Source organism: Puma concolor, chromosome A1 (genome assembly GCF_028749965.1).
Source record: "Puma concolor isolate L17-30 chromosome A1, mPumCon1.1.hap2, whole genome shotgun sequence".
Classification (NCBI taxonomy): Eukaryota; Metazoa; Chordata; class Mammalia; order Carnivora; family Felidae; genus Puma; species Puma concolor.
Window position 1 is genome coordinate 52246408 of NC_141667.1, and position 27493 is coordinate 52273900.

Genomic DNA, 27493 nt, shown 5'->3' on the forward strand with positions numbered 1-27493 from the left:
AAAGCTTTCCAGGCGGTGAGCTAGGAGCTTAGATTCCTCCCATTGGTTCTTCCTGGAGCCCCACCCACGGTTCCGCCTCCTGGGCGGATGAACCAATAGGGGCGTGAGTTGTGGTTTAAACGCCGGGTCTGGAGCGACCGCGGCAGGCTGTCTTGGAAGAGTTTGGCTGTTGGCTCTTACGTGGGCGAACCGAGTGGTCGTGAGTGTTGGGCGCGCGGGGCCCGCGAGGAAGGAGGTGGGCTGGGAGCTGGAGGTTGGGAGGACCTGGGGCTTCCCGGGATCTTCACTAGCGCCGAGCTAGGTTGAGCCGCGGACTGGGACCGCGGACGCAGCCCTCGGCAGTTCGATTCTGATGAGTACTAGGACCTGTGCCAGCCCTAAACCGCCGACTCTTCTGGAACTTAGAGCCTCTGACCCAGGCTTCAGGAGTTAAGAGCTGGATTAAATGCCTGTTGCCTGAAGAACGGGCTTCGCTGTCTCCTTAGTTCTAGTTTTTGAGTGGCGTGCCCAGGGTAGAAAGTTTGGTTTTTGCTACCTACATCATCGCTTCTCTCATCTTCCTAACCCCCAGGGTCTAATATGTATTTCGCACCCGCAGCTGATCCATAATGGCTACCCTGATCTTTGTTGATAAGGAAAATGGAGAACCGGGCACCCGTGTGGCTCCCAAGGACGGGCAGAAGCTGCGGTCTAAGCCTCGTAAGTAAACGGGCTGCAGTCAGTCACCGTTGAGTCCGGAGTCACCGGAATCAATTGTGGGCGTGGCTTGGAGTCGGGAGCAGAGGGGAGGCATCAAGTATTGGGGAATGCTCCTATTGCGATTTGCTTATGTTGGGTTTCTTTTATTTATTTATTTTTAACTCTTTACATGAAAGAGTATCTTAAGCGATTAGTTAAGAGCGTACAAAACTGAAGTACTGTTAGGCATATGGCCAAGCCACTGTCAAAAATTGGGATTGAGTCTGGGGATGAGAATTAGGCCAAGTTTATACACACAATCAGTCTTCAACTTGGGTAGGTTTTACTGCCTGAATAATCTTATGGTAAGACTTTTTCTTCAGCAGTCAAAACTTTAGATGGGAGATCTCAGGTTTCAACACCACGTGTAGGCAAAACGTTTGATGCTCAAGCAACCTTGCCTAAAGTTACCAGAAAGGCTTTGGGAACTGTCAACAGAGCCACCGAAAATTCAGTAAAGAACAATGGACCTCTCAAACAGAAGCAGCCAAACTTCTCTGCCAAAAAGGTAAGTGTTGGCTGCAAACTGGTTGTCTAAACACTTTAGCACTTTTGACTCTTAAAATGACTATAGGCACCCTACCTTTCTTGTGAGTAGAAGGAAATATAGGCTACCAAACACCGATTAGCAGGAGGGAATCCTGTTCTCTTTGTGGACTTCCTCTGTGCCTCAAGATTAGAAGTCTCACAAGCAGCTGGTGAATGTTGTTGCCTCACCTGCTCTTAACTAGCGTTGAAGCAGATTGGTTGGTGGTATCTACTTACAGATACAGAAAGTACTGAGAGGGAGGGTACTTTGCAAGAGGTCACATAGCTAATATAATAGCTCATGTGCTGCCACCGTCCTCCCAGTCTCTTAGAGTGAGCGCCAGGTACTCTACTTTGCAAACATGTTGACCTTTGTGTGTGTGCATGAGTAGCAGGTCAGTGCATCCCAGACTAAGAAGACTTTGCTGTGAAAGATGACTTCAGCATGTAGATTAACACTTTATTTGAATAATTGTCTTAATGTATATTAGGAGGAACACTAATAATTTAGATCAAAATAAAACTTGTAATGTGGTTTAGGACAAGATATGTTTTTTATTTTTATTTTTTTTTAAATGTTTATTTTTGAGAGAGAGAGAAGGGGAGCGGCACATAGTGAGAGGGAAACAGAGAATCCCAAGCAGGCTCTGTGCTGCCAAGACAGCCTGATGTGGGGCTTGCACCCACGAACCATGAGATCATGACCTGAGCCGAAATCAAGAGTCAGATGATGCTTAACCGACTGAGCCACCCAGGCGCCACCAAGATGTCTTTTTTAAAAACTAAGTTGAGTAAGAAATGTTAAATTCAAGTATTGCAAGGCTATGACAAAAATAATGAGAATGTGACGTAGCACTGAAGTGTGGGAAACCCTAATTTAGAGATTTCCTCTAGGGGTGCCTGGGTGGCTCAGTCGGTTAAGCATCTGACTCTTGGTTTTGGCTCCAGTCAGGATCTTGGGGCTTCTTGGGTTCAAGCCCCTCATTGGGCTCTACACTGGCAGTGTGGTTCTCTCTACCCCTCCTAACCCCCGTCTCTCTCTAAATAAATTAAAGAAAATATTTAGTATACACATATGATGTAAGATTAAATCAATAATATGTAGGTTTCTGCTTTGGCCTATTGTAGACTGCCTACCTGCCCAATTTAGGCTAGAGAATTATCCAGGCTACCAAAGTCCTTGACTGTCTTTTGTTGGCTCTTACTCAGTGTGTATTTCAACTTAATATTAACTAAGCAAATAAATCAGGTGACACTGATGGAAACACAAATGGAAAGCACACTTCCAAAAGCCAAAAATGGCTTCTAGGATTAGTCTCTATTTGGGTGACTCCTGCCCATTTTCTGTGTCAGGTTGAGTGATTGAGTTGATTAGCTCTGAATTAACTCTGTATTCTTGGTAACTTAGGCTGAGAGTTGCTGATACTTAACAGACTAAACTCTTTAGCCGTGCTACTAGAATTGCTTGCTGAATTGTATTTGTATGTAATTAATGAGAACTAAGGATTACAGTTGCTTAGAAGTCCGTGTGAAAGTGGTGAAGCAGTCACATGTCTGGAAGACTTATGATCTCTTGTACTAATCTATTGACAAGGTTTTCACTCTCATTCATATTTTCTTGGGTGGTTTTAGGTAACTGAGAAGACTGTCAAAGCAAAAAGCACTGTTCCAGCCTCGGATGACACCTATCCTGAAATAGAAAAATTCATTCCCTTCAATCCTTTAGGTAATATTTTTTTTTTTTTTGTATTACAAAAATGCTTTAGTCTTGAGTTTCTCTTAGAATCCTGTTCAGCTCTAATTTGATATGAATAGACCTCTGACCCCAAATTGTAATAAGACTCTCTGAATCTGGTCTTTGCACAAATGTATTTGGTGGTGGATTTCTTTGTAAGGAACCTCTGAGGTCTGAAGGGGAATTGGTGCGAAGGTGTGGAGAACATTGTTCCCGGCCTCAAAAACTTCCCACATAAGGGAGATAAGATGTATTCACTAATAGTGAACAAGTGTAAAGTGGACATTATTCCTGGCAAGGGTTTTTGAAAGTGGGTTTTATGTTGAGTTGAACAATGTCTGAAAAAATCCACATAGTCTGTGAAAACGTGTTTCTACTCCTTCAACCTGCTATGTGAATCAAATATTTTCTGTTACAGAACCACCTTTTCAAGCTTTTCCCATTTGAGGAGAGGCTACTGTATCCAGGCTTTGGGTACAGTGGTTAACAAAGACAGGTCCCACCCTGAGGGAGCCCATGATTGGGAGGGAAACCCCAAACGAATCCTCTCACTGTAAGTGAGCAAGGAGAAAAACTGGTCCCTTAGGGGGAACTGAACCTCACCTGGAAGAGTGGGGAAGGTTTCTTTTAGGAAGTGACAGAAGTTGAGTTTTAAAGGCTATCTGGGGATAGCCAGGTGAAGAAGGGGAGGGGCAGGGCAAGAACACAGCACAGAAGTGTGTGCAGAGATCCTGAGGTAGAGCCGAGGACTGGAGGGGTTCTGGGAAATGAAGGCAGAGAGAAGGACAATATGGATGAAACTCGGGAAGGTCACACAGAGCCTTCTGCATTTCTGAACTGGAACTTTCGGCCTTTCATCCAAAGGTATTTAGTCATCCTGTACACATCCAGCTTGTCCCTGGCTTTTATATAATACAATTCTGCAGTTAGTGTCCTCGAAATTGTACTGTGAGTTTGTGAGGATAGCTGGAAAGTGGACTTGAAGGATTGCTGAGTCATCTCAAAGGGGAGGTGATTAAGTTTTGATACAATGTAGTGCTTCCATGCTAATGATTACAATTCAGCCATTAAGGAAAATGGTGAGGTAGATTTATGCATATTGATCAAGAAGGATGACTACAATATGCTGTGTTTGAGGAAAGAGCTACTAAGTTGCCCCCCAAAATAGCATAAATTACTGAACCCACCTGCAGTGGATGAGGATGCCTGCTTCCCCTACAGTGTCTAACGGCAAATGTTTAAAAACTCTTAACCTTATCAAAAAGGCAGTGGGTGGGGCGCCTGGGTGGCGCAGTCGGTTAAGCGTCCAACTTCAGCCAGGTCACGATCTCGCGGTCCGTGAGTTCGAGCCCCGCGTCAGGCTCTGGGCTGATGGCTCAGAGCCTGGAGCCTGTTTCTGATTCTGTGTCTCCCTCTCTCTCTGCCCCTCCCCCGTTCATGCTCTGTCTCTCTCTGTCCCAAAAATAAATAAACGTTGAAAAAGAAAAATTAAAAAAGGCAGTGGGTATCTCATGGTTTTAAATTGGGGTGCATGTCCATGTAGTGAGCATATTTGATCATTGGCCTTCTATAGTTTTTTTTTAACTTCCTGTTTGTATCTTTGTTTTCCTTTGATAATGACTTTTTCAGCAGCCTTTGTGGATAAAGGAGATTAGCTTTATTAGGTTGCAGACTTTTTCTTCTGGAGTCTTTTGTCTGTTTATGGTTTCCTTTATAATTCATTGGTTTCAGATTAAGTAGTCACCATCCCGCAGTTCCTTTTTAAATTCTGGGTTTTAGCAGTCTTGGAAAGAGTAGGGTAATTCCTAGTATTTAGGCTTTAGAGAAGTTTCAGACTAGAGAAAATAATGGTTCTCCCCCATCTTTGTTCTTTTGAGGAAATGCTAACCCCCTTGAAAAAAGGAAAGACTCAATATTTAAATTCTAGTTTAGTTACTGTCAAGAAAAATCTATTGTATTTTTTTAATTAAAATTTTTTAAGGGCACCTGGGTGACTCAGTTGGTTAAGCATCTGAGTCTTGATTTTTGCCTTGGGTTATGATCTCATGGTCTGTCCTGGGATTGAGCCTCCATGGTCAGTCCAGCATGGAATTGGCTTGGGATTCTGTCCCTCCTTCTCCCTCTGGCCCTCCCTCACTCGTGTGTGCTTTCTCTCTCTCCCCTTTCAAAATTACTTTAAAATTTTTAATTTTTTTGATCTCCATGCCCAACGTAGAGGTCGTACTCATGACCCTGAGATCAAGAATTGCATGCTCTACCAACTGAGCCAGCCAGGTGCCCTAAGAAAAATCTTTTTGAAATAATTCTAAGAAGTAAGACACTTGGATTATAAAGAGTGTTACTTAACACAATGGTTCTCGATTTTTTTTTTTTTTTTTTTTTTAACGTCTGTGACCACTCTTAAAAGTTAGTGAAGACCCCAAAGACCTTTTGTGTGTAGTTTAAATATCCTGTATTGGGAATTAACACTGATTAAAAAAAAAAAACCAAACCCTCAAAAAAAAAAAAAAACCCCATTATGTAACTTTTTTTAAACATTTCTAAGACATCTAGACATGGTTTTATATATATATGTATATGTGTGTGTGTGTGTATACATATATTTTTTTTTGGTTTTTTTTTTTTTGGTTTTATATTTTTGAAAACTTGGTTAATTTAGCTTAACATAAAACACCTGTATTGTAAGTCTGCATTCAATCCATTGCATCTCTTGTTTTGGTTGAAGTACATGGAAAAAAATTTGGCTTCCTGAAGATATGTAGTTAGGACAGGGAGGAGCATTTTAATAGTCTTTTTAGATAAGTGTGGAGAGTTCTTTCCTATAACACTAACACCTAACAAGTGGCAATTTCTGAATGTATGGTTGAAATGTGTAATCTGAAATCCTGTCAGTGAACATTTTGTACTCTGAAAATAAAATCCATTGGGCTGTTCTGCATTTAAATGCAAAAATAAAAGATGCATTTAATCACGCATTGATCATGTAGAAGTGATGATTCACGGGGAAATGTAGATCATCCAAATGTTGAAGTGTTTCATTATGCAATGTCAAATATGCACTCATTAATGTCACCACTGATCTCATTGGAAAAGTGTAATATTAGGAAGTTGTCAAGCTAATGATTACAGATAAGTTTTTCAAAATTCTAGTGTTTTTTTTTTTTTCCTTGAAATTGTGTATTTTGTCGTTGGCAACAGATACTGTTTTCCTTGAGGTGATGGACTTCTTTATTCCTCCAAGGAAATGTGCTACAAATACCCAAGTCTAAGCAACTACAGTTTGTCTTTCCATTGTTATTTCAACTAAACAGTGTTTCAGGATAAAGTCCTCTAGTTTAGCTTGAAAACCAAATAATGGCACAAATCTTTTTTCTTTGAGCTCACCATGGTACTTGAGTATGCAGCAGAAGTGCTTTATGGAGTACTTCTCATTTCATCATACAGAATACTAAAAAGACATGTTCTTAAGGGTCGAGAGCTGACAAAATTAATACTTTTTACTGCATGTGGTAAAGTGATATGTGAAGCTGGCATTTTTTACTGCAAGCCAGTGGTATTGAGGAATATAAGGAGTACAAAATACAGTTTATTGTTGCTGCCTTGATTTGTGCTAAGGCACAGCAAGCAATTCCATCCATTACTGCTTTTGTACCATCATTGCAAATGTCAGCACAGTGGAAGAATGTGTTTATGTTGTTAACAACATATTTTGACCTCATGCACCCACTGAAAGGGTCTCAGATCCCCAGGGGTCCACTGACCACCCTGAGAACCACTGCTCTGATAAAGTGCTTTGTCTTTGTGGCAGATTTTGAGAGTTTTGACCTGCCTGAAGAGCACCAGATTGCACACCTCCCCTTGAATGGAGTGCCTCTCATGATCCTTGATGAGGAGAGGGAACTTGAAAAGCTGTTACACCTGGGCCCCCCTTCACCTCTGAAGATGCCCTCTCAACCATGGGAGTCTAGTAAGTGAACAAGAGTCCTTCTAGAAGAGCTGCAAATTACTTGTGTCATAATACTTTCATTATCGTGGGGGGCAGAGTTGTATGGAAGGTTAGCCTACAGGTAATTTCTGTCTTTCAAACTTCAGGGATAGGGTTTCAGAGTAATGAAAACTCTCAATTGGTACTGTTTGCAGTCTCAAATGCCCAGCCAAAATTAAGTCATTCTGGAATGTAGACAGTCTTAGATACAGAAAACAAGATTAAGTTTAGCCTATGGCTTCTTAGGTTATAACTTGAAGTATAACAAACTTGCTTGGAATGAGAGTTCCAAGTTATATCTAAAGCTAATCTAGAACCAAGACCCCTGAGCACAGTAGCATAGAATGACAAAACCTTACGGCCAAGGTTTGAGGCCTTGGTTCAAACTAGTGATCAAAAACCATCAGTGTGTTTTCTATTTGTTCTGATGGGATAGTGTATTCTATTTTATAAGTTAGTGATATTGTTGGCTCTTGTGTGGGTCCTTAAAAATATTAGTTTCAGGCATGTCTAAGATTCATTTCCTAATGAAGATTAATTCTGGGATCTTAGCCACATTCAAAGCAGTGTGTGGGTGTGAGTGTGTATGTGTATGCATGCATGCGTGCAATGTCTAACTGGGGTGGGGTAGGGATTCAATATGCAAAGGGGAAAATAAGAAGATAAAATTGACAACTAATGTCTATGTTGAGATGGACGATGACCTAAGGGTTTGCAGATATTGAATAAGAAATTCCTGTTTTCTAGATCTGTTGCAGTCTCCAAGCGTTCTGTCGACCCTGGATGTTGAATTGCCACCTGTTTGCTATGACTTAGATATTTAAATTTCTTAGCACTTAATAGTTTGTATGTTTTGTATTAATAAAGAAATTCTTTAATAGACTCTTCCTAATATTGTAGTTGGTTTTCTGTGGAATTTACTTAAAACAGTATGAAAATTAGTGGAAGTGTTTGATAAGGGTCTGTCATCGGACAACGGAAGCGTATCTGACTTGAAAAGCTTACCTTAAAACCTTTTGGTTTGTTTTAATCGTGAATTTAGCAGCTGCTTCCCTTCAGAAGCTGTTTTCCCTGAAACATACATCCCTAAATGTGTACTTTATTGCCTTTCTGTGGCTATTAACTAGTGACAGTTATTAGATCTCTTAATTAGAAGAGCCACTTCCAGCTCGTTAAATATCTATTGCTAAGCATTCTTTATAGCTGGTTCTGTTTGGTTTCTAATGACTTTAAATCTCAGTATTCAGTAATCAGAATTTGAAAGGCTCTAAATCTTCTGAGATCTTCAATTAGGTCCTTTAAAGATTGCAGCAGATAATTTACGGATGGTAATATCCACTCTTCACCTGTAGGAAACTCCGTTTAGTTGTTCACACTATATTGTGACCTGGTTGAAGTGTTTATAATAAGCATTATTGTGTTTATGACCCTATTTTTCAGTTGAGGACAGTGAAGCTCAGAAGTTCATTGATAGGCTAGAGACATGAAGAGTTATTACTTTGATTCCAAATCTGTGATTGGAATCAAAATATTAGATTACAAACAGTTGCTCATGGATTTTCTTTTTGGGGGGGATGAGAGGGATGATCCCCCCTTCCCCCCCAAAAAAACAAATGTTGCCCCCATTTAAAATTCCAAAATTTCACATACCTTCTGGTTTTGGAGCTTCTCTTGGAAAAGCAGATTTGGTGATAGTTGGCCCTTGTTTCCAATACTGAGACTGGCAGCGGAGTGTAGGCTACCTTGCAGGTGGAGTGTGGGCTTTCTGTCCTACAGACCCTTTGCGAGATGGCCTGAAAGGAGAACTCAAGTGTTGCTTCTGTCTCTTCTCTGATCACTTTACTTGCTTGGTCCATGTAGGCAATTAAATTGATCCTTGCTTAATACCAACCTATATAGGAAGTCTTTCTCCTGAGAGGTCTGTAACATACATAGTCAAGTTAAAATTTGAACCTTTCTTTTCCATCATTGCTGGTATCCTACGTAATTTGCTTGAAACTGAAAACTAGTGGGAATGTTTAACAAAGGTCTGTAATCTGATAATAGTTTATTTGATTGAAAAAGTTACCTTAAAACCCTTCGGTTTGTTTTAACAATTTATTTTAGAAGCTGCCACTTTTCCCTGAAACATACACCTCTCAGCATGTACTTTATTGTCTTCATTATTAGGAAGCAAACCAGGAAGTGGCAAGATAGGCTTGAAATACCAGGAACACATATAGACACTGATGCTGAATTTAAAACTTTTACCTTTTAGGGGCGCCTGGGTGGCTCAGTCAGTTAAGCATCTGGCTTTGGCTCAGGTTGTGATCTCACAGCCTTTGGGTTTGAGCCCTGTGTTGGGCTCTGTGCTGACAGCTCAGAACCTGGAGCCTGCTTTGTATTCTGCTTTTCTCTCTTTCTCTCTCTCTGATCCTCCCCCTGCTCAAGCTCTGTCTGTCTCAAATATAAACAAATATTAAAAGTTTTAATCATAGGTTTAATTTTTTTTTTATCTTTTAAATATAATTGAATAAATCTGACTCGAATTAGAGACATTTTTTTAATTTAATTTTTTAATTTTTTTTCTTAATTTTTAAAATGTTTGTTTTTGAGAAAGCACAAGTTGGGGAGGGGCAGAGAGAGAGGAAGACAAAGAATCTGAAGCAGGCTCCATACTGTGAACTGTCAGCACAGAGGCCGATGATTAGCTCAAACCCATGAACTGCGAGATCTTGACCTGAGCCGAAGTTGGACACTTAACCAACTGAGCCCCCCAGGTGCTCCTAAAAAGACTTTTAAAAGAACATAAAATAGGGCTACTAGGACACATGGCTTTAAGGAAGAGTATTGGATCTAGCATCCTCAGATATAGCAGGGCCATGTGAAAAGCAGAGCATGATTGAGTGGTTTTCATACTCCACAATAAACTCAGAAACTTTGGGAAAGGATCTCTTGTGGTGGAGTGAGCAAAGGACAGAGCGTGCCAGCTAGTCAGTCCTTTACCAGCTAGTTAACTGTCCTTGGTCAGACTGAACATGGAGTAATCTCTCTTCATCTGCTGTCCATCAGAATACAAAGCACTTAATGTTGGTTGAAACTTGAACTTTAAACAGATGCTTCTTCGTTAATATAATTTTTATTTTGTGGGGATTGTTGCTGTTTTGTATACAGTTTCCTAAATATAAGGTGTTTGGCTTTATTACTTGAAAAGGCTTGGGGTGCCTAGGTGGCTCAGTTCATTTAGTGTCCATCTTCTGCTCAGGTCACGATGTCATTGTTCGTGGGTTTGAGCCCTGTGTTGGGCTCGGTGCTGACAGCTCAGAGCCTGGAGCCTGCTTTGGATTCTGTGTCTCCCTCTCTCTGCCCCTCCCCCACTCATGCTCTGTCTCTGTCTCTCAAAAATGAATAAATGTTAAAAAAATAAAAAAAAAGGCTTATGAGAAGCCCTGTTTGCAATTCCAGTCTGTCTAACCGATGATGCTCTAAGATTAAAGTTCATTATTGTCAAGTTGGACAGTTGGACCACACTGGATCTTAAAGGTGCTCTGATCTACATAAGGTTCACCCATACCTAGCATACTCTTCTACTGGCATTTTTCAGGTTTCAAGTTCCAATTAACCTTCAATAGGAACACAAAGCTTTTTAAATATATTAATGTTAATATTGTCTATCATACTAATTCTGAGCAACATTATCAAGTCACAAAAGGGTTGGTACAACCATGGAAATTCCCCAGTTGACTTTGTTCTTGCCATTACTTTAACCAATCATTTACTCAGGCCCTTTTGTGCTAGGGACCAAGACTGTGATGGTTAAGTAACACGTTGCCCTTGCCCTCAGGGGCTTGTTGTCCAGTGGGGGAGAATGGCATGAAATGCCATCATGATATAGGAAGATGAATGTAGGGGCAGGAAGAACCAGTTGCTGGTGAGTGCTTGCCAGTCCAGTTTAGGGAAGGGCAGGGAAGGCTTCCTGAGGAGGAACATATGGATGAACACTTGATGGAAGAGAAGTGTTCTGGGCTGAGGGAACAGCTTTTGCAAGTGCCAGGAGGCAAGAGAACACAGCCTATTAGATGAACCCCCCCCCCCCCCTTTTTTTTTTCCCTTTTTCTACTTGAGATTTGGGCAAGGAGCATAGTTGGTAACAAAAGAGTCTGGAGAGTTAAGCTAGGGCCACGTGGCTTTGTAAACTATAGAAGGGGGTTTAGCGTCTGTCCTAGGGGTGTTGGGTGCCATGAAAAAGTTTTAAAGAGGGAAGGGACAGGGCCAGCTTTGTGTTTCAGAACTTCACTCTGGAGGCGGGGAGACCAATTTTGGAGTCTGCCATAGATGATGAAATGGCCTTGAAGAAGTGATGGGAGAGAACAGTAAGGCTTCAAGAGGAATTGGCATTGACAGGGTGGCAAATGGTGGAGAGAAGGCACAGGAAAGCATCAACAATGCATGGGGATACCCCTCACATGTGGGTGCTCAGATGTGTTCACAAAGATGTTTATTGCTGCTTAGTTTATAATGGGTAAATATGATACAGATGGTACATTGGGATGACATGTATTCATTAAAAAGGAACTATGTATGTGGACGTGGAGAGATAACCATGGAACTTTTTCAGTATCCCAAGTGGGTTATATTTAGGATGACTTTTTTTTTTTTTTCTTTTAGTTTATTTTGAGAGAGAGAGAGTGTGCTTATGCATAGTGGGGAAGGGGCAGAGAGAGACACACACACAGAATCCCAAGCTGTGCTTTCAGCACAGAGCCTGATGCAGGGCTTGATCCCACAAATCATGAGTTCATGACCTGGACTGAAATCAAGAGCTGGATGTCTGACCGACTGAGCTACTCTGATGCCTGGGATCCCTTTTATTTAAATATGTTTGAGACAGAAAAGCATAGTGATAAGGAGTAAAAAGTGAGATCCTGGCTCAGCAACTTTGTTTGCAACCTTGAGCATGTCCTTTAATCTCCCTGAACTTCTGTTTTTTCTTCATTCATGAGACCCATGATAGAATTTATCTTGAAAGGTTGTTAGGAGTACATGAGCTAATGCACGAACACTCAAAATGGGCTTGACCTCTTAGTTATTATTCTGGTTAGGTTTATTTGTGAGTGTAAAAATATCCATAAAGCTATCCATTCATTCCTTACCAGAGTTAATCTTGCATGTGTCTATGGAAGACTAGCATTGTTTAAACTTATAAAAATTTACATATTAATAGGATTATACCACCTAAAGAGAAAATGTGGGGTGCCTGGGTGGCTCAGTTGCTTGGGCATCTGACTGGCTCAGGTCATGATCTCACTGTTCATTTGAGCCCCACATTGGGCTCACTGCTGTCAGTGTAGAGCCTGCTTAGGGTCCTTTGTCCCCCACTCTCTGCCCTTCATTGACTCACGGTTTCTTGCTCTCAAAAGTAAATACTTAAAAAAAAGAAAAAAAGAAAACGCTATTTTCTCTGGAGGCTGGAGAGGTAATACTTTTTTTTTTTTTTTTTTAAAGAAAAATATCTATTGTTCCATTTGTCTTTATAATGGTCAAATGAATCCCTATCTTCTTCCCCACAGGCTTCATTGTGGGGTTGGGTGCATCAGGTTTGAGCCTTACCTAGAGCCCCTAAGGTTCTGGGAAGCCTGAACACCCAGTTTGCGACTTGGGTTGGGCTGGTGGAGCTGATTTTGAAACAGCCTGAAAGGAGGCTGGGGTGGGATATGATGCTTTGGCATGGGAGCCTTTAGAGAGCTGAAGATCATTCCTGGGGAAAATGACCCAGTGGGGTCAGTGGGCATCTGTACGGGTTCAGGATCAACCAACTTTGTGTGTTGACCTGGGCATGCAGCGTTGCCTGGCAGGTTTACATAATCTCCGTTCTTCCTTTGTGAGTCTGCTGTATTCCTACTGCTCTGCTCTTTAAACTTATTTGTTTCTGCTTCCACCCCTGTCTCTCAAGTTCCTAACCTCCCCCCTCGTAGAGCATGTGGGAGCCCACGGTCAGGAATGTCTTCTTGCTGCCGTTTGTTTTACAAGCCACCTGCATCTTGCAACAGAGGTGTTCGCCCTGTCATCCCTTGACATCTGCCCTGGGTCACCTCCCCTCTTTGGTTATCTCCCCCCGCCTTTTCTCGCATGTGTTTGCTTTTTGGTGGGGCCTCCAGACTCTATAGTCTTCCTTCTGTACCTAAAGACCCTTCTTCGTTGCCACATCTTTCTTCAATGTCCAACCCTAAGGGCTCAGTCTTGGCCTCTCTTCTTCACAAACTCTGTATGATCTGTATTCCCGTGGTTTGAAATCCCACCTCTGTGCTGCATTGGTATCTCTAACCCAGGTCTCTCCCCTGAACTCTCTCTAGTTGCTTACTAGATTTCAAATCTAATATGTCTAAACTGGAGCTCTAGTTTTCTCCCTCTGCGATCTGTCCCTTGCTGGCCTTCTCTACCTCAGTAAATGGCGTGTTTACTCCTGTTACAAACCCGGGAGCTGTCTTTGTTACTTCCTTCTCTTCCCACATCCATCCCCACAGCCAGCCTGAGGTTTCTGCTTCTAGTTTATATTCCTAGTTAGTTCAATTCTTTCCACCCCTTAAATGCAAACTATGATTTCTTTTTTTCTTTCAATATATGAAATTTATTGTCAAATTGGTTTCCATACAACACCCAGTGCTCATCCCAAAAGGTGCCCTCCTCAATACCCATCACCCACCCTCCCTTCCCTCCCACCCCCCATCAACCCAAACTATGATTTCTTGTGATGACCACAGCCCTCTAACTGGCCATTCTGCTTCTGCTCACGCCCCTTCTTACCTGTTCTCCACCATTGCCAGAGTGATGTTTTAAATGCAACTATAATCGTCCCTCACTTAAAGCCTTTTAGTAGGTTCTCACTGTACGTTGGGGGACATGTGAACTTACCTCCTTGGCCTGTGAGGCTTTGCATGATCTGGGCCCCTCCCGGTGCTTGTTCCCTGTTCAGGCTCCCTCCCCTGCCCTTCAGCTCTTCAGGAACCATTCCTGCCCCTGGCATGGCCCCTGCAGGTAGCATGAATCCTTGTTGCCTCCTGAATTGCATCTGCTCTGCCCATTGCTGATCCCACCTGAGGCACAGTTGGTGCTCTGGAGTTGAGGAACTGCTTGCTGTGTCCCATGGTCCTCCTGACTTCCTCACCCCAACTGATCACCTGAGCAGTCACCCAGTCCTGCCACTTCCACGGCCTAAATATTCCAGAAAGGCTCAGGTCTTTCCAATGCTGGTGTTCTTCCTTTTCAGGCCACCGTTTCTCCCCTGGGATGTTCTAACAGCTTTTTATACCCATTTTAATATGATTTCCCCAAAGCCATTCTCCAGGCAGTAGCCAGGGTGAGTTTTCCCATTCAGCAAATGTGATGGTATCGTTTCCTTTTAATTTCAGATGTAGTTTTCAACTCTAGAAGCTTGATTTTGTGTGTGTGTGTGTGTGTGTTTTAAATCTTCCATGTTTCTGCCTAACTTGTTGGACATATGGAATACAGTTATCTCTGTTTTAATGTCCTTGTCTGCTCATTCTCACATCTGTGTCAGTTTGGGTCAGTTTCAGTTTCAGTTATTTTGGTCCCTGCCCTGCACCCCCACCCCATTACAGGTTGTGTTTTCCTATGGCTTACTATGCCTGGCAATTTTTGAAAAATATTTTTAGTTGCTACTATGAATCGGTTTTTAATTATTTGTTATAAAAAATTTTTTTTCACGTTTATTTATGATTGAGAGACAGAGACAGACCGTGAGCAGGGGAGGGGCAGAGAGAGAGGGAGACACAGAATCTGAAGCAGGCTCCAGGCTCTGAGCTGTCAGCACAGAGCCCGACGTGGGGCTTGAACTCATGAACCGTGAGATCATGACCTGATCTCAGACGCTTAACCGACTGAGCCACCCAGGCGCCCCATGAATGGGTTTTTTAAATTTAATTTTTGTTTATTTTTTAAATGTTTATTTTTGAGAGAGAGCACATGTGTGCAAGCAAGCAGGGGAGGGGCAGAGAGGGAGACAGAGGATCCAAAGCAGGCTCTGCACTGACAGCAGACAACTTGATGTGGGGCTCAGACTCATGAACCATGAGATCATGACCTGAGCTGAAGTCCAACGTTTCACTGACTTGAGCCTCCCAGGCACCCCTATGCTTGGAAATTTTTCTTGGATGCCAGATATGAATTTTACCTTTGTGTGTGTGTGTGCGCGCGCTGGGTATTTTTATTTTTGTGTAAACTATTTTATTTTATTTTATTTTATTTTATTTTATTTTATTTTATTTTATTTTATTTTATTTTATTTATTTTATTTTTAAAAATGTTTTTAACATTTATTTATTATTGAGAGACAGAGTGTGAACAGGGGAGGGGCAGAGAGAGAGGGAGACACGAATCGGAAGCAGGCTCCAGGCTCTGAGCTGTCGGCACAGAGCCCGACGTGGGGCTCGAACTCAGAGACAGTGAGATCATGACCTGAGCCAAAGTCAGACGCTCAACCAACTGACCCACCCAGGCACCCCTCTTCTTTTTTTTTTTTTAAAACAGTTTGTTTACTATTGGGGCGCCTGGGTGGCGCAGTCGGTTAAGCGTCCAACTTCAGCCAGGTCATGATCTCGAGGTCCGTGAGTTCGAGCCCCGTGTCAGGCTCTGGGCTGATGGCTCAGAGCCTGGAGCCTGTTTCTGATTCTGTGTCTCCCTCTCTCTCTGTCCCTCCCCCATTCATGCTCTGTCTCTCTCTGTCCCAAAAATAAATAAACGTTGAAAAAAAAAAAAAGAAATAAACATCAAAAAATTAAAAAAAAAAAAGTTTGTGGGGCGCCTGGGTGGCGCAGTCGGTTAAGCGTCCGACTTCAGCCAGGTCACGATCTCGAGGTCCGTGAGTTCGAGCCCCGCGTCAGGCTCTGGGCTGATGGCTCGGAGCCTGGAGCCTGTTTCTGATTCTGTGTCTCCCTCTCTCTCTGCCCCTCCCCCGTTCATGCTCTGTCTCTCCCTGTCCCAAAAATAAATAAAAAACGTTGGAAAAAAAATTTAAAACAAACAAACAAAAAAAGTTTGTTTACTATTTAAATTTTTTTTTAATTTTTTTTATTTTAGAGAACATGTGCGAATGGTGGAGAGGAGCAGAGGGAGAGAGAGAGAGAGTCTTAAGCAGGCTTAACTTGCTTTTAAGTTTGTTAGGCAACACTAGGGCTAATTTCCCCCCACTACTGAGATAATACTTTTTTTTTTTTAAAAAGCAAACAAACATATATTCTTCCATTTATCTTTACAACTGTTAAATGAATCCCTATCTTTTTTTCTTTTTTTTTAAGTGTTTATTTTCGAGAGAGACAGAGACAGAGCACAAGCTGGGGAGAGGTAGAGAGAGGAGGAGATATAGAATCCGAAGCAGGCTCCAGGCTCTGTGCTGTCAGCATAGAGCTTGATGCAGGGCTCAAACCCACGAATCATGAGATCATGACCTGAGCCAAAGTCAGATGCTTAACTGACTGAGCCATCCAGGCGCACCAAATGAATCCCTATCTTAGAGACGAGGAAACTGAGGCTCTCAAAATTTAAGTGACACAGCTGATAGGTTGTTGGAGTCTGGAATCAAACTCATGTCTGTCTAGTCCCAATATCCATGCTTTTTCCTCCCCCCCAGCTTTGAGATACAATTGACATACACCCTTGTATAAGGTGCTGATTTGATACATGTATATATGTAGCTAACACTTTCATTATATCATATGATTACCATTTTTTGTGGTAAGATCCAAGCAACTTACAATTATATAATACAATATTATTAACCATAATCACCATGCTATACATTAGATCCCCAGAACTTATTCATCTTCTAATTGGAAATTTGTCCCCTTTGACCAGCAGTTCCCTGTTTCCTTCATCCCACAGTCCCTCACAACCACCACTCTATTCTCTGTTTCTATGAATTCGGCTTTTTTTAGATTCCATATGTAATGGAGATTATATTTGTTTTTCTCTGTCTGATTTGTTTCACTTAGCCTAATGCCCTCAAGCTTTGTCTGTGTTGATGCACATGGTAGGATTTCCTTCTTTCTCATGCCTTCATAGTGTTACATTGTGTGTGTGTGTGTGTGTGTGTGTGTGTATAGGTATATGTATACATATATGCATATATATGTGTGTGTGTGTGCATATATATATGCACACACACACACATACTGTACCATATTTTCTTTGTCCATTTGTCTGTAGATGAGCACCTAAATTGTTTCCACATCTTGGCTGTTGTGAATAGTGTTGCAATAAACACAGGAGTGCAGGTATCTCTTCCAGATGCTGTGTTCATGTTCCTTGGGTGTTATATACTCAAAAGTGGGATTGCTAGATCATATGGTAGTTCTATTTTAAATGTTTTGAGGAATGAGGTAAGACTCTTAAAACTCTGTCCACAGTTCCTGGATTGTGAGATTTTCCAGCCTGGCTGTTGGGAACGGACATGCTTCCCAGCTCTGTGTGAGCTCTGGTGCTTTTCCCTCTAACCCTTGGGAGGTTTTCTCACGAACAAGCACAGAAGTCCTAGAGGGAACTCAGTTCCAGGGTTCTCTCTGAGCAGTGCTCTCCTCTCTAGTGCTCTGGCCCGCTGACTAGCTGCCGTGGTCTTCCCTCACTTGCTGTGTCTCCAGCTCAAGGGGTTGGCTTGGCTCTTTTTCTTCCCCACTCTGGCCTAGAAACTCTCAAACCAGTGACCTGGGCAATCGGGGGTGGGGCTCACTTCATTTATTTCCCATTCCTCAGGGACTGCTGTCCTTTGTTGCCTGATATGTATTCTCTTGGAAACCATCTCCCATGTATTGTTTTCAGTGGCTGGCAGGAAGGTAAATTGGTTCTTGTTACTCCATTTTGGTTGGAATTGAAAATTCCCTGCAGGCATCATTTACATTTTGTTTTTAGTTGAGGTAAAATTCATATGACACAATTCACCATTTAAAAATTTCAACCATTTTGAAGTGTACAATTCAGTGGCTTCTAATACATTCACAGTGTTATACAACCATGGCCACTACCTATTTTCAGAACATTTCCATCCTTCCCCAAAAGAAGCCTGTACTCAATGGGGCGCCTGGGTGGCTCAGTCGGTTAAGCGTCCGACTTTGGCTCAGGTCACGATCTCGCGGTCCATGAGTTCAAGCCCCGCATTGGGCTCTGTGCTGACAGCTCAGAGCTTGGACCCTGCTTCAGATTCTGTGTCTCCCTCTCTCTGCCCCCGCCCCCACTCATGCTCTGTCTCTCTCTCTCTCAAAAATAAATAAACTTTAAAAAAAAAAAAAAAAAAAGAAGCCTGTACCCATTAAGCAGTCATTCCTCATTGCATTCTTAAATGATGCCCAACTGCCCTCCAGATAAAGCCCGCATGACTCCCAAGGCTGCATGGTGGTTCTGAGGGAGACAAGTATGAGTCTTCTTCTGATGTGCTGGCTCACACTTACCCATCTTTTTGCTCGCTACTGAGCTACTTTTCTGACGGGAAGCCTTTCCTGACACCCCCAGATTAGGCTAGGTTCCCTCTTGTTTGCTCAGTTAAGCTGCAGACACATAAACTGCTCCTCATACTTCACATGCTAGGCTGTGTCTGTCCATTTGTCTGGCTTGCCTTCTACACTGGGAGCTGGCTCGGGTCTGCCCTGTTTGCTCTTACATTCTTGTGCCTGGCGTATGCTGGGTGCTCAGGTATTTGCTGAAATTAATGAATATGTCATCCGTATCTGGAGACCCAGGTTCTAGAAGCCCAATGATGACACTACGCCCACTGTTAGCATCTTGCAGAGTCAGGGCCAGGGAGTTTGCCTTTATTCCAGGTTTCCCCGGGGGGGGGTGGGGTGGGGGGTGGGAGTAGAGCACAAGCCCAGGGGACCAGCTTCCTGCCCCCTGACCTGATAGGCAGCTCCAGTCCTATTTGTGTTCTTTTGAAGGTCTGTGTAGACAGGGTGGGCTCGAGAACTGGTTTTCCTTTTTTACTGCTACTGACCGTATTTTGTTGGTTTCTCCTCCCTGCTGGGTGGTGGGTGATGCTTAACAGCATCTTACTGGATTCGATAGCTTTCTTCTTGTTAGAAGGTTACTTCTTGTTAAAATTAGGTTACTTCTTGTTAAAATTAATTTTTGACTTTGAATGTTAGCCTCAGTCCTGATCATTTTAAAACTTCAGTCTCGGGGCGTCTGATTGGCTTAGTCAGTTAAGTGTCCAACTCTTGATTTCAGCCCAGGTTGTGATCTCACGGTATGTGAGTTTGAGCCCCGCATTGGGCTGTGCGCTGACTGCACGGCGCCTGCTAGGGATTCTCTGTACCCCCTTCTCTCTGCTCCAGCCCCGCTCACTATCTCTCTCTCAAAAAATAAATAAACATTAAAACAAAACAAAATAAAACTTCAGTCTCAAACTCACTGCAGGCTCTTTTCTCCTCCTGCACAGGCTAGAGCTGGGACTGAAACATGGGTGGTGAACACTCCTCCCCTCTTCCCTGCACATGTTGGGCACATGTGGGCCTCCTGCAGCCCAGTGCCGGGGAGGCCATCTGGGGGGAGAAGAGATTCTGTTCATGCGACAGGTTGCATGTTGGTTATGGTCAGTGTCCTGGCTTCGGTCTAGGCGTGGAGCTCTGTGCAATGTTGGTGGCATCCACTCTGTGTACAGGTGTGTGTGACCACATGTTTCCATATGGCGGGGGAGCTTCCGGCCCTCTGAGAAGATTGGCAGCCCTGCCTCTTCCATGGCTTTCCTGGGTGGGGCCTCCTATTGCTTTGTCCAGGGCTCCCTCCCTTAATAACCACCAGAGTTCTTTCCATACCCTTTGAGGGCCACAGAGGACAGGATGGGGTGGTTTCCTGGACATACTACAACTGAGGATCTTCAGGCCCTACAGTCCTGGGCTATTCTAGCAGGTGAGAAATCTCTGTACCAGGAGCAGGCAACAGTGTTTAAGATCAAGTCCCCACATGCCAGTGATCCCCCCTTTCCATTTTTTTTTTTTTTTTTTTTTTTTGGTAAGAGCGCTGAAAAGGAACCAGATTCTCAGGCTCCCAGAATGCTCCCCTAAGAGCCCTGCTTGGCTCTGTGGATGGCACCGGGTTGGCCTACAATAGGCACACATCTGGGGGACAAAATGCCATTCTCCCTGTCTTGGAGGTCCCAGTCCTCAGGTGTGGTTCATTTGGAGCTACTCTTGGCTGTAGGAGGGGGAGGAACCCCTCTCTCCCATGGTGGACATGGCTTTTCCCTGCACACACAAAGCTGACCACCTCCTCTCTTAGGCCTCATTTGTCTCCTGATGGCTGGTTCTGCATCTCTCAGCAAGCACAGAACTACCTTTAGGACATGCTGTGTCTGGTGACTTTTGGAGACCTTAGCCACAAGTGCTCAAGCAACAGATCTTCCATTCCCCTGCTCCAGACAGAATAAGCGTTGGCCAAGGGGATGTTTATCTTCGCAGTCTTCAAGTCCACAGCCTTGCCTGGGACAGACAGTTCATGGGATTGAATTACAACAGGAAGTATGGCAGCAAAGTGGCTGCTTGTTTCCCTGTATGCGCAGGCTCCCAGGAGGATCTGTGACTACACTCCTTATGAAGAGGCCTCTTTTCCTGTAAGAAGAGGCCAGATTGACGAGCCGCTTCTCTGAGCACACAGTGGAACAGACTGCAGGCCCAGCCTTCCTCTGGTGCCTGGAGTGGGAGGGGTTTCCATGGTGATGGCACGTGTCATCCCTCCCCTCCATCTTGCAGGGCCACTGCGGAGGTGGGAGCTTCCTGCCATTAGTATGCAGTTCAGAGCACAGGCCACAGCTGGCCTTTGGTTTCCTGCCCACTTGCACTGACACTGGAAGGGACAGCCTGTCGGAGGCTCTATGGGAGACCAACCTGGAGGTATCCAGCAGAGATGTGCTTAAGAGGCAGCTTCATCTTCCTAGAAAGATCAAAAGCTAGTTGAGCACAGTGTTTCGCATTCCTAGGTTGAAAACAGGGCATGTAACTAGTAAAACAAATCGTCCTTCAGTCCGGCATTGTAGGTGGAGGCAGAGGGCTGAAAATGGCGTGGAGAGATGCTGAAGGGGACAGTTGGGTAAAGAGGGAGAGTGGGTACTTTGTTTAAAATTTTGTGTATAAGATGACTTAATAAGCTCTTATTTTTGTTGTTTCAAATCTGCACAGCCCAATTCCCTTCATTTGTGCAGAAAATATTGAGCGGTCACTATGTGCCAGGCATGTTCTAGGTACCAAGGATATAGCACTGAATGAAACAGATAAAAATCTCTGCCCTCATCCTAGCTGGAAGAAACCAACTATCTGCAAAATAATAGTAAGCTATACCATATGCTGGATAGTGATAGGTGCCATGGAAAAGATAAAGTAGGGAAGAAGGAATGTCCTGTGGGTGAGTGGATGGATGGATGGGCTGAAGTTTTAAATAGGTTATGGAGGTCCTCAATGAGAAGTTACTTTTGAAAAAGATTTGAAGGAGGTGAGAAAGGAGGGCAAAGAACATCCAGGGCTAGGACTCTCCAGGTGGAGGAGAGAGTTAGTGCAAAGGCCCTGAGGTAGGAATGGATTTGGCATGTTTGAGGAACTCCAGAATGAATGGTCAGTGGGGCTGGAGCATGGTGAGTAGTAGAGAGAGGGTTAGGAGACAATGCCAGAGAGGTAGGCAGGCACCAAATCACGTAGGACATTACAGGCCATAAAAATGAGTTTGGATTTTAAGTGCAGATCCCTGGGGGACCAAAAGGTTGTTGAGAATAGCGTAGCATTGAGCTGGGGAGATGGAGACTGGGGTGCTTGCAGGTCACGTTACGGAGAATTTGAAGTTACTGGTAGTGATAATGTCTTAACAGATGACCACAGGAATGAGTAACAGGCAGATGGGGGACAAGCTCATGGGAGAATGGTCCAGTAATTTTGAGAGCAGGGTCCTGGAAGGAATAAACAGAGTGGTATTAGAATGGCACTGAGCTGGGAGCCAAAATCTCCAAGAGTGGAAGGAAGTGACCCCAGTCTTTGCAACAAGACAGACAAATGGATTATGTAGTCTGGATGTGAGATTCCGAGCTGGGTTTTATTTTTTATTTATTTATTTAAAAAAAATTTTTTTTTTCAATGTTTATTTATTTTTGCGACAGAGAGAGACAGAGCACGAACGGGGGAGGGGCAGAGAGAGAGGGAGAGGGAGACACAGAATCGGAAACAGGCTCCAGGCTCTGAGCCATCAGCCCAGAGCCTGACGCGGGGCTTGAACTCGCGGACGGCAAGATCGTGACCTGGCTGAAGTCGGACGCTTAACCGACTGCGCCACCCAGGCGCCCCTCTGAGCTGGGTTTTAGGACAGAGAAATGGAGTGTAGTCTGGAAGCAGCAGTGAGGATCACTGGAGGCAGTGGAGGTGGAGGGGGGCACCCTCTGCCCTGATGCTGACGGGGGGCTGGGGGAGGGTTGGCAACTGGGAGCCAAGATTCCCTCTAGGTGTGAGGTATGGTTGTCTTCTGCTGCTAAGAACTATTTCTCTTAGTGAAACCTGACTGGAAGTATCACTGCTCAATACTAGGTTTCTTAGTCTGGATGAAATTGAGTGAGGATATTTCATAAGTTCTTTTCCCTAGACATGGAATAATAGGAATTAAAAGTTTATACTTGGTCTTTAGAGGCATCTAGGGTTAAAACAAAGCCCCACTTTACTGCTTGTAGGATGCTGTGTCAAGGTTCATCATCCCCCCAATGGTCTGCATCCAGAGCATAGAGGAAGAAAAAGTTGACTTAGAATGCATGCACTTACCAGGAAAAGAACAAGAATGGAGGAAAAAAAGGAAAAAGGAAGAAAAAGCATGTGAGAAGTCAATAGGAGTGTTTCAGGTGGAATGAACTCCCTGCAGAAGTGACTCTCAGGAAGGCAGGGCCCTTTGTTCATTTGCCCTATAGATGGCAGTGGTTCTGCAAGAGCGTCTGGAGATCCCTGGGGTCCCCGGAGCCCTTTCAGGGGTGCATGAGAGGTCAAGAGTATTTCAGTAATAATACTAAGATGTTATTGCCCTTTGTATTCTCTTCTCTCACAAGTGGACAGTGGAGTTTTGCAGAAGCTAATTGAAGTGCGATATCCCAGCAGACTGAACACAGAAGCAGATAGAGAAACTAGCTGTCCTTTTAGGGCCAGATAGTAAAGAAATCCATAAGAATGTAAAACAATGTCAGTCTTCTCACTAAATGGTTTTTTTAAATCTTGGAAAATAGAGTTATTTTTCACAAAAATATATTAACATTAGGAAGGCTATTGCAGTGTTTAAATCAATTAGTAAATATTTTTGAAATTCCCATTTTACTTTCTCAGGCAATAAATATTGATAGGCATAGTCCTTATAAACAAAAGTTCCTTGCGGTCCTTATTACTTTTTAAGCATACAGGAATCCTGAGACCAAACAGTTTGAAAACTAGTGGTTTAGTAGATAAGAGACCAGGCTCTGGAGTTAGTGTGGTTGGGTGTGAGCCCAGGTTTTGTGATCTTAGGCAAGTTACAGAGTTGGTTTTCTTATCTGTAAAGTAGGCTATCTCATACAGTTATTATGAACAACAAATAATCTATTAACAACACTTTGCACAGTGTTGGGCACAGAATGATCATTTCATAAGTGTTTACTATTTCATTATATAACTGATCAACTATCTATTTTATGCATAACGGTGTTAAGTCCTGTGAAGGATGTAAAATGCCTGAGTTTTGGCTCTGACTCTGGAGCGGTTGCCCCCCTATAGGGGAGAGATTTCCAGATTTGTGGTTGGCATCTTTGGTTTAAATTTCCAGCTCTACGCTTGACTAATGACCTGACCTTGAGTGAACCACTTCATGTGGGGTAAAGTCAGATAATAAAGTCATCCATAATGGTCCACTGAGGAGAGAGTAAGTTCCCACTTGTATCTTTCAGGCATTACTGCGTGGTTCAGTTTAACACTTGTCCTTCTTCTTAATAATTATGCTAAATCTTTCTCTGTTTTCCATTTCCAGAATGCACTTTTCCTCCTATGCCACTAGAGGGCACCCCATGCCTTCTTATTTATTCATTTGTTGCTTTCTCTAACTTGAAAATCTTTTAGCTGAATTGGATGGCAAGAGCAGATACTGTGTCAGCATGGTGAATGTGTAAGTTCTATCTGCAAATCCTGACACTGTTTTTATCAGTCAGTATACATTTACTGACACGTCTTGAAATAAAACTGGGGGAAAGGGGTTGGTGGAAGGGATGCTGTTGGTTATCCCCACCATCCCCTGACATCGCCGAGCATCTACTCCCTGCCAGGATCATGCTAAGTGCTTCATGTGAATCGTCTAGTGGAATCTCAAGAGCAGCACCAAGGGGTATTTTTAATAGCTGGGGAACCAGGCTCTGATTGGTTAGGTAACTTGTACAAAGTCCATTGTGGTGGATCTAGTTCAAGTCCTGGTACTCTGGAAAAGGGAGTGTTTACAGTGATCCTGGATGAAGAGGCTCCAGAGAAGTGTGTGCTGATTGCAGAGGAGGGCGAGAGCTGTGAGCTGGAGGGAGGGAGGCCTGGGCCTCGTGGGAGGCAGGATTTGGACAGAAGACCAGAGAGCATTTGGTTAGGCAAGGGAATAACACTTGGTACAATGAAATCTGCCTTAGGGGCTCCTCAGCCTTGGCTGTAAGTAAGCCCTCAAAGTAGGGAGCAAGTCTTAGTTTTCTAGGACAGTAGTTCTCAGTCATAGCAGACATAAAACCCCTTTTACTGTCCTGAAGTGAAATTCAAAGACAGTTACAGATCTATGTTTACATGTGTGCTTACGTATAATACACAGGAAAGGACCGCATAACAATTGAGTGTCAGGCCTGCCTATGCGTATACACACTAAAGCTGGCGACCCAGCTTTCCAAGCTGTCCACCAGGGGGCGGCACACCTCTTTCGTTGCTGTAAACAGCTCCGTCCCTGTCCTCGAGACTCCTCCCAAGGTGGCCTAATAGTTTCCCTGAGGGCCCGTGAGTGATGAGGGCGGGGTTATAAAGACAGGAAGTCAGAGTATGGAGCTGAAGCCCAACGTAGCGTGATTTCTGGTCCCGTGAACACACCATGATTAGAGTCCTCCTCTGCTTTAAAATTGTAGTTATTGTCATTTGCTTAAAAAGTGATGATGAAGTAACGTGCACTTTCATTGAAATTTTCGAGGTTACTTTGCATCATAGCAAGCGGCCAATATTCATTTAATGTTTTCCTTAAATTGACTTAATTTTTCTTTAACCTAGATACATATATTTAAATGGAAACTTTAAATTAAAGTATAAATGGAAAACTTGTATCACCTAGCATAATTATAGGGTAACCTATAAAAAACCAAATACAACAATGTTGCCACATTCTTACTGATTCTTATACTGTTTCCCACCAAAGGCCCCTCTCTCTGTAAAAAGGGAGTTTAACAAGTGTTGAAGAACTGTTGCAGACATATTCACACACTGAATGGACAGAGTCTCCTTAATCAGGACTAACAGAGGAGTCTAGGGATATTTTTCTCAGTAAGAGAACCCACTGCATTCATTCATTCATTCATTCATTCATTCATCATTTACTTTGATGGAGAGAGGGCAGTGCAGAGCCTGAGGTGGGGCTCTAACTTATGAACCATGAGATCATGACCTGAGCCAAAGTCAGACATTCAACTGACTGAGCCACCCAGCTGCCCTGAGAATCCACATTAGTTAAAGCTTTGTCTGTGTGCCCCTAAAATCACCCCCCCCCCCCCCCATACAACAGTGGACAAAATGTCTCCCACTCTGGGGCCCTGGTTTGGCAGGTCAAGGGACCACCTGCTAGTTGTGTGTCCCACACATGTCACTTATTCCCTCTGATTCTTTATGTCCTCACCTGTAATATAAGAAGATTAGAAGAAACCTCTGAAGTTCTTCAGGGCCCATAGTTGAAGACTCTCTGAAGCCCTAGGACTGGAAGACCTAGGACTTAAGGAAGACATCCTTCCATTTTGTGTTTAGAACTTTTGATGAAGAGCCCTGGAGAAAGTCAAGGATTCTCACAAACCCCAACCAGCACCCCCTCTCCTGACAGGCAATTTAGCCTAACATAGCAGAGCAGCTAAGAGCTGAGACTGCAGTCCACGAGACCTGGATATAAATCCTTGCTTTGCCTCTTCCTGGTTTTGTGACTTTAGCCAAGTTACCTCTTTGGCTTTACTTCTGTATCTATAAAATAGGGATAGTAATAGTATTTATCCTTAGTGTGAAGATGAAATTATAATATGTATGTCAGGTACTTAGTACAGTATCTGGCCCATATGTTAGCAGTTAGTTGTGTTTGTTGGGGTAATTCCTACGATTTTGTGAAAAAGGAATCGGTAAACTCTAGAAACAAGCCATTGGGGGTTGCTGTTTGGGAGCCCTGTTCCCAATATTTTTAAGCTGATAAATGAATATCATAGGCACCCAAGAAAGGAAGGCCTTGTCTGAGAAAGGTGAATGTGAATGTACGAGGTTGTCCCACCCACACATGGCCTTGATGGTAATATGGGGGCCAAGTATATCTGTGTGGGTTTAAGATTTAAAAAAAAATTAAAAACATTATTTTTCCTTGCTTTAAAGCACTAGCTGGGTGACTTGTGACTTTCCAGCCGACAGGTTTCCTGTGTCTCTGGCCCCTGGGTGTAGGTACATGCAAGTGTGTGAACAGGAGAGTCGGGGGAACAGTAGTGGGGCACGATTTATCCCTGGTGGCCCTTGATGTGCCCTACCACCAAGGCAGGCCTGTTCTAGGCCAGGTTGGGGTGGGCAAGGTGACTGGGGCACTGGGAGCCTGGTGTCTGGAACACCAGCACTGCTCATGGTTCCTGCCACTTCTGGTACATTCCAGACCAGGTGGAATTCTCTTACTGAAGACACCTCGTTGGCATGACCATGTGAATGCTACCTAAATGCTACCTAAAGAGAGATTTCTGTTATTTAAGCTGTGGACCTGGATTTTCATTCTGACTTGACCACTAATGAGTTCTGTGACCTTTCTGAACATTTCTGTTTCTTCCTTTTTTTATTTGTAAAATGAAAGATCAGGTCATACCAGTGGTTTTAGAGTTATAATTTATGTGTGTGTATGGTAGGTAGGTCACAGAACACTTAGACAAGCTGATAATTAGACTTTCTCTACAAAGAATGTATGTCCCCACACATTTTATATAAAATTCAGGATGTTTTAAGACTCCCCTGGAAACCCACCCTTGGATTCCAGCTTGCAAACCATTTTGTGCTTCATTCATCTTACAAGCTTCTGTGAAGCCCATGCCTTCCAAGGGCTCCCTACTGAGCCCAAACCAAATGGAGAATCTGTCCATTTGTAAACAAGTGCTTAGCGCATTCTCCCCTCCAGTCCAGCCAGCCGCAGCTCAGCAGGGCTGTGAAGAGATGTGCCACCAGGGCCTTTGCACATGCTATGCAGGTTATCCCCTGCACAAGGTGTCCCCAGCTGATGGCCAAGCCTTTTCCTAATTCACACAAAAGTGGGACATG

At 43.5% G+C, this 27493-nt stretch overlaps 1 protein-coding gene across 7 annotated transcripts; it reads left to right on the forward strand.

Annotated features, from left to right (window-relative positions):
• Positions 1-99: 99 nt before the first annotated feature.
• Positions 100-7878, forward strand: PTTG1 (PTTG1 regulator of sister chromatid separation, securin). Of its 7 annotated transcripts, none has more exons than XM_025924265.2 (6): positions 100-199; positions 599-699; positions 1062-1246; positions 2899-2992; positions 6810-6968; positions 7734-7878. In XM_025924265.2, exons 2-6 carry the CDS (start codon positions 609-611, stop codon positions 7808-7810), a joined length of 606 nt encoding a protein of 201 aa, XP_025780050.1. In that variant the 5' UTR covers positions 100-199; positions 599-608; the 3' UTR covers positions 7811-7878. The 7 variants fall into 7 exon arrangements, with proteins under 7 accessions (XP_025780050.1, XP_086564500.1, XP_025780051.1 ...); XM_086708374.1 differs by having other exon boundaries at positions 1065-1246; XM_025924266.2 differs by having other exon boundaries at positions 118-199; positions 572-699; positions 1065-1246.
• Positions 7879-27493: the final 19615 nt, after the last annotated feature.